General features: G+C 34.5%; 1 protein-coding gene and 2 pseudogenes across 1 annotated transcript; 2 read left to right on the top strand and 1 right to left on the bottom strand.

Annotated features, from left to right (window-relative positions):
* Positions 1–1,141: 1,141 nt before the first annotated feature.
* Positions 1,142–1,670, top strand: LOC120121319 (annotated as a pseudogene).
* Positions 1,671–4,851: 3,181 nt separating this feature from the next.
* Positions 4,852–6,361, bottom strand: LOC120121329 (annotated as a pseudogene).
* A 13-nt stretch (positions 6,362–6,374) lies between these two features.
* LOC120121308 (GATA transcription factor 25-like) lies at positions 6,375–9,557 on the top strand. The gene is made up of 7 exons (XM_039140692.1): positions 6,375–6,680; positions 6,924–7,004; positions 7,077–7,207; positions 8,258–8,350; positions 8,534–8,639; positions 8,931–8,990; positions 9,106–9,557. The coding sequence occupies exons 1-7, from the start codon at positions 6,375–6,377 to the stop codon at positions 9,211–9,213; spliced, it is 885 nt and encodes a 294-aa protein (XP_038996623.1). The 3' UTR covers positions 9,214–9,557.
* Positions 9,558–11,152: the final 1,595 nt, after the last annotated feature.

The raw sequence follows: 11,152 nt of genomic DNA, 5'->3' as shown, positions 1-11,152 counted from the left end.
TCTTCGAAGCTTTCCCTTTTTCTTTTGAAGGGAGAAGGTCTCTCTCAGTGCTACAAGAAAATCAAAAACATTGTTAAGAATTCCTATTCCAAATGGACATAGATATTATAGATCATATAATAAAGAAAATATAAGTTCAACACGGACATGGTCCTAAAATTTTTGGTAACATGCAGGAAAAGAAAAACTCACCTTGCTGAAGTTGATTAGGGCTCAAATTCTGGGGAAAAAGAAATTATCATTAGCATCCAGAGCTTAATATTCCTATGTTACTCGGACTTGGGTGTGAGTGTTCGATTTGGGTACATGTAGTTAATTTTTTTTTTCAAGTTTTCCCATGTATTTAGAGGGACTTTGGATCGTACCCTCATACCCATATCCAAATATATGTTGGATACAGGTGTAAGATATGGGTAGCTGAGCAAAATGAAGAGTCATAGCAATATAAAATAATGATGACCATGCAAAAACACGGTTTCATTCACTCCACCAATGAGTAAAGGCCATAGAAAAACTTCGATATAAATTAATCAAAATTCTGGTTTAAGCATATTATCATACTATCATGTATGAATGACTACGCAGAGAAAAATTTAAAGTCCAAAATGATAGTAGCATAACAAAGAGCAAGAATTTGGCATACCTAAGTATGTTTAAGGGATAGCAAATATGCAGTCATAAAACATGCAATGCCTTTTATAATGTTAGCATACTGAGTTAGTGAGCATCAACGATCGTGCTCCTACACTGCTCGAGCTCTAGTGCATGCTGCATAGTGATTCTAGAATATTGATGTTAATGATTAGTTGAGGTTGTCAATGTTTACTTAAAAAGTCTGTTAAGACTATAACAACTATGTAGAGCTGTATATAAGGAAGAGAGGGATGTAGATCAAGAACACAATTCATCTTCTCTATTCAATATACATGATTTCATTGCTTTCTCACTAGATACTCAACATGGTAACATTCGCCAAACGGTCCTGACCTTGTTGTTCATCCGCTGCATCCTTCTCCTCTTCCGTTGTCGCCGGCTTCCGTTTTCAGCGCCGCTTAAAATGGAAGGCCGCCTGCGTACGAAAACTAAACCAGCCTGTTGGAATCATTTATTTCATTTTTGTCCGTTCTCAATATCTCTCGCGATGGCCCAAGCAGATCTGATCAACTACAACCCTGAAATCAAAGAGTCATCCCCTAAAGTACCAAAACTCAGTCAAAACGAAGTACATGAAGTTATCCAAGGTTCAGTCACGCTCTTGAAAGTAAAAAGACTCTCTGAAAAAGTTGTTTTGCCGTCTAGAGGCTTTGCTCTTGCCGCAAGCTACAATCTGTCAAGTGCAACGGATACCAAAGTGCATGCTAGAGGAAAAACATTGATTCCTACTGATCTAAGCATTTCAATACCTGAAGGAACCTATGGTCGCGTTGCGCCAAGGTCTGGTTTGGCTTGGAAGCATTCCATCCATGTGGGAGCTGGAGTAATCGATGTAGATTACAGAGGACCCCTTGGGTGATTTTGTTCAACTATTCAGATGTTGACTTTGAAGTGAAAGTGGGTGACAGAATTGCCCAGTTGATTATTGAGAAGATCATTACACCCGATGTTTTGGAAGTTGAGGATTTGGATGCTGCCACTGAGGGGCTGGGGGATTTAGCTCCACTGGTGTTTAAATCTCTGGGTTTTAGGGCTCGTTTTAGAGGGCTAAGTTAGGTGGGTGGTTCTGGTTAAACAAAATGCTTTTCTTTTTTCTTATGGATATTTTCTTTTGGAAGAAGCCATGCATGCTTAATGATGTATTCGGTAATAGGCAGAGCAACGAAATTTTTCTGATGGGTAAATGGTGTAGCGTAGTATTAATTTTTTTCTGGTCTTGTATAATTGAAAGAACAATGAAGAAGAAATAAATGAAGGTGAATAAGAAGAACGAAAGGAAGCATCAGCACTTTCGATTCAGTGAAAGAAATGAAGCATCAACACTTTCGATTCAAGAAGAACAAAAGGAAGCATCGGCGCTTTCAATTCAAGTGAACAGAAGGAAACATTCGCACTTTCGATTCAATTGTTCATCAAGAAGGTTGAATGTTAGAAATTAGTTGTAATTAGTTTTTAAAGCTTGTTGTAATAGTGTGTTCAAGGTCATAAGAACAGAAGAAGAAGAAGAAGAAGAAGAAGAAGAAGAAGAAGAAGAAGAAGAAGAAGAAGAAGAAGAAGAAGAAGAGGGAATGTTAGCATAATGAGTTAGTGAGCATCAACGATTGTGCTCCTACACTGCTCGAGCTCTAGTGCATGTTGCATAGTGATTCTAGAAGATTGTTGTTAATGATTAGTTGAGGTTGTTAATGTTTAGTTAAAAAGTCCGTTAAGACTATAACAACTATGTAGAGTTGTATATAAGGAAGAGAGGGATGTAGATCAAGAACACAATTCATCTTCTCTATTCAATATACATGATTTCATTGCTTTCTCACTAGATACTCAACATACAATATCCTCCTGCCTAACGATAACATAATCTTCTTGATCCAAATCAAAATTTTCATCTTGCCAAAGATCATTTGCATTGACCATGTCCCAAGAACTACCAACTTCTGGTTCCAAAGAAGAATTCCAACAACATCAAGGCAACAAAGATAATTTTCAAGCTGATATACGACCCTCTGCGTTATATATATCTAAATCTCCACTCTCCTCCTTTATCCTCTCATTTCATTTTTCTTCCTTTTCAACTAAAGATTTCTTTTTTTCTTTCATTACCCGATCAATTAGTTCATCCTCAATTTTTTCAATTTTTTACAAGTTCAATTTAAGTTGGTAATGAAAGTAAAAAAAAATCTTTTGTTGAAGAAAAAATGCCACATCATACATAATATTAATAAAATAAACCATGATGATTAAAACATGAAAAATTCAAAAATTGAGTGATTAAATTGAATTTTTTTAAAGTTTGATGACTAAAATAGAAGATAAAAAAAATAAGAGGATCAGATTGAGTTATTTTCTTGAGTTGGATGGCTAGATTGAGAGAAAAAAATATGATTTTGACCTGCTTAACGTGTTATGTCAGCATAAAGTAACATAGTCGTTGGTCAACGACATAAAACGCTAATCAAATGACCACATTGAGATTTTTTTTTTGACATGGAGGGTCACGTTAAGTGTAAAAAAAATAGAAGATCACATTAATTTTATTTGAAAAATATGAAGGACTTTGATACCTTTTACCTAATTTTAATAATGGACGTCCTAGTTGCATCGCTTGAAGCTCCTCCATTTTTTATTTGGACATTCTAAAGTTATGATCTATTTTCTAGCTTTTTTTTTGAGGTCTTAGACCTTATTTCACTATATACTTATGAATTGATTTTCTGACTATTGTAACATTTCTATCAGCAAGGATCTTAGCAACATGACGTTACGAAGGTGGTGGCACACAAATTGATACCGTGATTGTTTAAAGCAGTGGCGGATTTAGAAATTTAAGAATGATAATTCAAAATTTTAATTTTTTTTAAAAATTAATAGGTATATAAAAATTTTAATTTTATTTTTTTCTCCCTAACACATTAAATTAAATTTAACAATTTTTCCAAAATAATAGGATACACTAAACCTTAAAGTATGTAGTATTTAGTTTAAATTATTCAATTAATAGATTAAATGTTATTATTTATAAAAAAATATATGAATATGTATTAAATTTTCTTAAGATTTTAGGTTACAGTTTTACGAATTTAAAAAATGAAAAAAAAATCTAAAATGATAGAACAATTGGGATGAGGCTAATTCGTTAGTTTTTGAAGTAATCTGAGAAAAAAAGTCAGAGAATAAAATATTAAGGATGACATCAAATTAAAAAAATCTAAATATTTAAAATTTTTGTAAAATATAATGAAATGAAAAAAATGAGATAACTTTCACATCAACACGAAAAATAGTCGAACATCATTAAGAAAACATGCCATATAATATTGTTATTTCTGATTTTAAACTTAAGTGACTAAAATTGAAATAATTTAAAAGTTGAGTTATTAAATTAATTTAGTTTAAAGTTTAATGATGAAAATAAGATATTATCAAAGTTAAGTGATGAAATTTCGTAGTTTACCTAAAATTAACCATTCTCAATTTATGCGGGAAATGTTTACCTAAAATTTATTTTTTATATTGAAAATATTAATATCGGACACTATCTAAAATGTTTTTTTTCTACGTTAAATGTTAATATCGAAAATATTCATTCTAGATAATAAAATTAACATTAACAATAAAAAATAACATTTTAGATAGCACTCTACAAAAAAATATTAACATTTTTTATAAATCTTTCCTAAGACTTATATGCTGCCGTACAACATAACTACTCTTAATAAATTAATTTATGGTCTCTGACGTAACTGTTGGGGGACCATATTGCAAATAAACTAAATGTTGGGAGATTGTATTGCAAGTTTTAAAAGTTGGGAGACCAAAATGAAAGCTTTAGAAAAGTGCAGTGACCATTACTATACTTTACCCATAATATTATTTGAATTATTTTACTTAAAAACTTTAAAATATATTATTTTCATAAATAAGTCAGAAAAAGAAGTAATATCGTGCTGGACTCTAACTAGCATTACACGCTGAATTTATTGGTTATTAATCTTCCTTCTTCCCCGTAGCTCCCTAGCGACTGCATCTTACGTACCATCTAAAACTAAAAAATAAAATGCATGGCGACAACAAAACTTTTAAACCCAAATCGATATTTTTTTTTTGGAAAAAAAATCATCAACTGAAAATTTACAACTAGGAAGGATGAGACTGAGAATATATAAGGAATGAAGAGATGAAAAGAAGACGATGATGAAGTTACAAGCTAACACAATTCCTGGATGTTGTAATTCCACCGTCAACTACAAGATTATGGCCCCTAACATATTTAGATTCATCGCTAGCAAGATACAATGCAGCCTCGGCTATGTCTTTAGCCCTCAATGTCGAACCTTTCAGATTGGCTAGCCCTCTCACGAACTCCTCCGTCTTCTCCACAAGTTCTGGGCTCTCATCGTCTTCTTCGTTGTCGCTTCTCCATGCATTCACCAGCATTGGCGTCGCCACCCCGAACGGCGAAATGCATTTCACTCTGATCCCGAACCGCCCTAATTCACAGGCGGTGTTCTTCGTCAACCGGACAATGGCGTGTTTCGAGGCTGTGTAAGCATGTGGACCGAGTCCACCCATGACTCCAGCTACACTCGTCGTTGAAATGATGCACCCACCGCCGCCTCTGGGAATCATTGCACGTGCAGCGTGTTTGATTCCGAGTGCCATTCCCCTCACGTTCACCCTCATCACGTCATCGAACTCATCGACGTCGAAATCCAAGATGCTTTAGTGCTTCTTCTGATTCCCGAGCACCCCGGCATTGTTGAAAAGGATGTCGAGACGGCCGTACCGGGAAACCGTCGAGCTTATCAAGTTCTCGATGTCTTCTTATTGGCTCACATCGCAATGAACAAACGTGACGGAAGAAGACAGTGAGTTACAAGAGCGGCACCAAGAGTGTCCTCCACATCTGCAATTACCACTTTGGCACCGTGTCGGGCGAAAAGCCTCACCGTGGCCTCTCCAGCAGTCCGCCGGTGACAATAGCAATCTTTCCCTCCAACCTACAACAGCACCAAGGATTAAAATTTATGAAAGAGAAGTAGTAGTGTAGAAGCTATGGAGAAGAGGGTGTTTACCTTCTAGGATGAGGGGAAGAATTGTCTTCTCTGCCCAAGACATGGAGGCCTTGCAGGGTATTGTCGTGCATGACTTGAGCAGGCAGAGAAACAAATTGAAGTTGTTGTTGGTAGGAGAATGGAGGATTTGTACTTTATATAGGCGGAAGGTTAGTGGTGGAGTTTGGGATGAGCTGTTTCCTTTTTCCAAAGACTTTTCTGCACACCTTCCTAAATTTCTTCCATGTAATTCAGATTTACAGCTATATCCAGTAATGGCACAATCAAAAATCAATATACAATAATAATAAAATGAGTAAAGTATAGTAATAGTCACTGAACTTTTATAAATATTTCATTTAGGTCCCAAAACCTTTAAAAATTGTAATATAATCCCTCCAACATTTAATCCGTTTGCAATATAGTCCCTCCACATTTATTCCGTTTGTAATATGGTCCCTGACATAACTATTGGGGGACCATATTGCAAACAGACTAAATATTGGGAGATTATATTGCAAGTTTTAAAAGTTTTGAGACCTAAATGAAATATTTGGAAAAGTTAAGTGACCTTTACTGTACTTTACCCTTAATTTATTAGGGGTTTCCCATTCACTCTCCTTTTTCCCTTTTGCTCCCAGTAAATGCTTCAACATCCCAATTTCCTTTATGTACGGACAGTCCCAGCCCATGAATGTTCCAGCTCCGATGGTCAATTCTGGAGCCGACGTCTGTGATGATGTCTCAGCCTCCGTGTCCGTCGATAACCACCAAAACATTAGTTACGACACTCATCCACTTGACAACGGCATCGGAGTTGAGGGCGTCGCCACCGATTCTATTTACTCCACAGCCGTAGCCGCAGCAGCTTTGGCCTCTGACTTGGTTATCGTTCAGCGAGCTGAGGATTCCAGCCAGCTCACTCTCTCGTTTCGCGGCCAGGTCTATGTATTCGATGCAATTACTTCGGATAAGGTATCATTTTCTGCCTTCACAGCCTTTCTCTCTCTTTCTCCAGTTAAACCAATTAGGGTTTGCTGAAATGTTTGATTTTTTAAAACCAAAAGACAACTTAAATTGAAAAGAGATGTGACTTCATTTCCACTTAATTCAAGTTATTAAAGCAATATTCAACATCATACTTCATTGTTCCTTTTCTATAATTTCCCCAATGAAATGCACATTGTAAAGACTTTCATTTTGAGTCGATTTTTGCAGTTCCATGCGGTTTTATTACTGCTAGGGGGATGTGAACTGACTTCAGGTCCCCATATTGAAATGTCATCTCAGAACCTAAGGGTAATTCACTTAAATTTTTTAATTTAGAAATTATTTTACATTATTTTGTAATTACCTTGTTTTCATTCTTAGGGTGGTTTGGACATTCCGAGATCTAATCAACTTCACAGGGCAGCTTCGTTAGATAGGTTCCGTCAGAAGAGAAAAGAGCGATGCTTTGATAAGAAAGTCAGATATGGTGTTCGCCAGGAAGTTGCTCTTAGGTGTGCATTTTCCTTCCCTGACATGCAGTTAGTTTAGGTGACTGTGCTTGTAAAAGTTTTCATCAAATTTTGAACTAGAAAGATCCTAATATTGATCTTGCAATTGATTCTAACAACTTAACCCCAGAATTAATACAGTGAGTATGGCCTTTTCGGGTTTTATGAATTACTGAGCATTAACACTTGGACGAGAGTATGGTTTATATTATGAGAGTTATGTTGATTGTATGGATAGCCAAAGTAAATTATTTTTATTCACACTTTTTTTGGCATCTCTCTCTTATGTCCCCTTCCATTGCTCCTTTTCATGGTTTATATTATGAGAGATTTAACTTTCATGCGCTATTTATCCTATTCACGTGTTCCTTTTCATGCTAGTTTATAATTGTATATCTTAATGTTATTTTATGTATGTACATGACACACCTGTGTAAATACACACATATATGCTGCACCTAACTTCACTCAAGCAAGCATATTTTTTGCATCTTGTGCCACAAGAATATAAGTGTTCTAGTGCCTTGCACCCTTGACCCTTCATAACTTTGCATCTAGTGTTACCAAGGCTTAATGATCAACTCATTTGGGACTTTTGTTCTTAACTTGAAGTGTAAGGTTTAAGTTGTTACAGTCAGGAAAGTTTGACTGATTCTGTCTCTTTAAATTTTTTTCAGTTAGGCACTCTTATGCAGAAGAAATGGATGAAGTCGAATAAGGTTCTCTCAAGAGGCAAAATAAATTAATGATTAAAAATTCAAAATTTTAATTCCCTGTCTAGTAGAAAATGCAACAGTATAATTACATGGACAAATGGAAGAGGATTATAACTGTAATCATTGTTAAGTAACAGCATAATTTAGAAATATATATGTAATTGAGTCCATATCAATTATTTGAGTTCACGTAAATTGAATCTTAATATCTAGGGTGATTTATTTTAACTGAAAAAGAATCTAGAAAAACTTCAGGGACTGTCCGTCCTTGTTGTTAACTTTATATTTGTTCCCATAGTTGCCTAATTTATGTTTCTGATTTCTGTGAGTGCTTCAGGATGCAGCGTGATAAGGGTCAATTTACTTCCAAGAAGTCTGATGGAACTAAGAGCTCGGGTACTCAGGATGGTGATAAACTATCAGATACTTCGTGAGTTGTATACCATCTTCAGAGTGTTATTGTTTATATGTTCTTTCTCTGAAGTATGCTAGATTTCTCTCTTTTCTTATGACACTCCATTTACTGACGCCAGTTTCAAAATTTCCTGGTGAATTCTCATATTAAGTTTATAATAATTGTAGTTATAGTATAATGCCATTTCTACTTTTTCAGATGTACTCACTGTGGCATTAGCTCAAACTCCACTCCAATGATGCGACGTGGTCCATCTGGTCCGAGATCTTTGTGCAATGCTTGTGGACTTTTCTGGGCAAATAAGGTTGTTGTCTCTTGCTTTGTTTGATAGTCCACAGTTCTGGGGTGGGGGTAAACTATTTCGCTGATTCAAAAATGCAAGATTAAGAAGGTTTTCCAATGTGCTGGGTACAGGAAGTGGGTCTCCCCCCTCTTTCCCTCAAGCCTCCCCTTTTGTTTCTTACATTTAAGTTCTATCACTTTTCTTTTGGGCATTTTCTTTTACATTTGCTTAATTTTGCATGTGTATCAATGCTTTCCCTCTTCTGAAGCATGCCCCATGTTTTCTGTTTTTAACAAAGGAACTTTTATGCAGGGTACTTTGAAGGATATTCCCAAGAAAACTCGGGATCATTCCCCGCCTCTAGTCGAACATGTAAGTTCCTCAATGCATACACTTTTTATATTAGGCTTCTTGATCATATGTCTTAATTTACCTCCTGATTCTTTCATTAACCTAAACTATGATTTTGCATTTTCTTATGATATAGAGAGATAGTGAAGCAAATGACTCAGATTCTGGAACTGCTATTCCTACTCAAAGCAATGTAGTTTCTTTCTCAAATGGTGATGGCTCTGTGCTAATTACCGAACACTAATTGTCTGTGCTAATATGGTCATTGTTTCAGGTAGATCTTGATTAGTAATTTCCTTTAAACTTGTGCAATATGTACAGATATCATAGCTGCCTTCATAGGTATACAAGGTTTCCCCCCTATGTTCCTTCGTTTAGGGTACTTTTGCATGAGATTACCTCTTTGGGTGGGGAAAAAAGCCATTCTGGATGTTGTATTACCCGAAGCTTCATGTATCTTAGCTTTTATAAATTCATAGGCCGTACGATCCAATATCTTATCCCTCACAAGAATTACCTTAGACGAACTAGCTAAGTCTCGTTTATGTACTAATCAAAATGCATATTAGTTCATGTAAAGGATGAATAATCTTTTTTCTGTAATGATAATTGTACTTTATATTTCTTTTCCCTTTCTATGCTAAATCCTTGTTCTGATCTATCAGTTTCCTAGTGGTGAGTGAATCTATATTGTTATAAGCCACCATTATTATAGATAAAATGAATGTTTCTGACCGCTGTTATTTGAATCTACCCCTTACAATTTTTAACCAGTCTAGCCTCGAACTAGCTAATCCCTTTAGGGTTTCATCTTTGCCAACCTTAACAATATAAGTTACACTGCAAGTAGAATTTTGTTTTTTCACAAACAAGGCACATTGTCAGTTTATCAAATTATAGTTCACTTGTATGTATGTGTGCGTGTGTCTGATATTTGAATCAGAATTTGTATATTTAGTCTTCAATTTTGAGTCCATTTATTATTATTTGCATAAAATTGAGCATCATTCAAATTTAAATTAAACGGTATTTTGTTAAGAAACTGAATCTATTAACATTTGAAGGAATAACTCATATTTTTTGAAATAAAATTTAGGGTAACTTAAAAAAAGTCGATGAACTTTTAGGGTGCTTGTAATATGATTATTAATTTTTTTGCAACTTGCAATATATTCGTTGAATTTTTAACTTGTTTTCATTGTGGTTATTGTTGTTAAGGAATGTTGACATGACACATTTAAGTCATAATTTTCCCAAAAAAAGCTTAAAGTTCCTTAATTAATTGGCAGTTGTCCATTTTTTTTGTTTGTGCCATCAATGTTCAACATTCTTTTGTCATCGTCTCTAAATACAACACTTATCATGCTCAAGAGTTTCATTATCTTTCTACAACCGATGATCAACTTTTCCTCTTTTCAACCAATTTTGAGACCATGGTTTGAAGGGTATGATGCATCCTTATTTTTAAACAGAGCATAATTTTTGAAACCGTGAATTCATATTTTTCTTTAAAGAAATAGTATTGGTGTTTGAATTATTTAAAGTATGAAGATAACTCGATAATGATGATTTCATTGTTGCAACCAATGGAGAATTTTCATAATTCAGGATCGTCGTTTCTGAATAAAGCCTTTAACATGGTGAATGATCCTAGCACTAACTATATACTTTCTTGGAGCATAGGAGGCAGCAATTTTGTTGTATAACATCTTCACTCTTTCTCCATTAATCTGCTGCCTATATATTTCATTACTATCATTGTTAGGCAGCACGAATTTTAATTTCAATTTCTTTAATAAATACTCTTAGGATTCTTTACTTTCTTTTATTTCAGTTTTTTTTTCATTTTTCATTAGAGAATTTGTTTTGTAACTGCTTTATAATGAAAGTACTAAAAACTATAATTTGTGTTTTCATTTATTTTAATTTTTTTTTGTGATTGATAATTTGATGGAAAAACTGAGATTGATTTTTTTTAGGGTTTTAGAAAGATTGATTCAGTCAAATGGGAGGTTGCAAATGAAGAGTTTCTCATGAACAGAAAAATTTACTTTTAATGGGAAAGAAGATGATATAATGTGTTAACGCTAACATTCTTTAATAACAATGATAGTAATGAAAGTGAATTAAAAGTTTAATAATTATATTGTAAGTTTTAGAAGTTTGATGACTAAAATGAAAGT

Source organism: Hibiscus syriacus, unplaced genomic scaffold, assembly GCF_006381635.1.
Source record: "Hibiscus syriacus cultivar Baekdansim isolate YM2019G1 unplaced genomic scaffold, ASM638163v2 tig00110370_pilon, whole genome shotgun sequence".
Lineage (NCBI taxonomy): Eukaryota > Viridiplantae > Streptophyta > Magnoliopsida > Malvales > Malvaceae > Hibiscus > Hibiscus syriacus.
The sequence above is the reverse complement of the archived record's forward strand: the minus strand, read 5'-3'. Positions and strand labels throughout refer to the sequence as shown.

Excerpts from the sequence above, each read along its gene's own strand:
- LOC120121308 (XM_039140692.1), top strand. The coding sequence starts at position 6,375 with ATGTACGGACAGTCCCAGCCCATGAATGTTCCAGCTCCGATGGTCAAT. Across the intron at positions 6,681-6,923 it reads ATGCAATTACTTCGGATAAG|TTCCATGCGGTTTTATTACT; the intron begins GTATCATTTTCT and ends CGATTTTTGCAG. Across the intron at positions 8,640-8,930 it reads GACTTTTCTGGGCAAATAAG|GGTACTTTGAAGGATATTCC; the intron begins GTTGTTGTCTCT and ends ACTTTTATGCAG.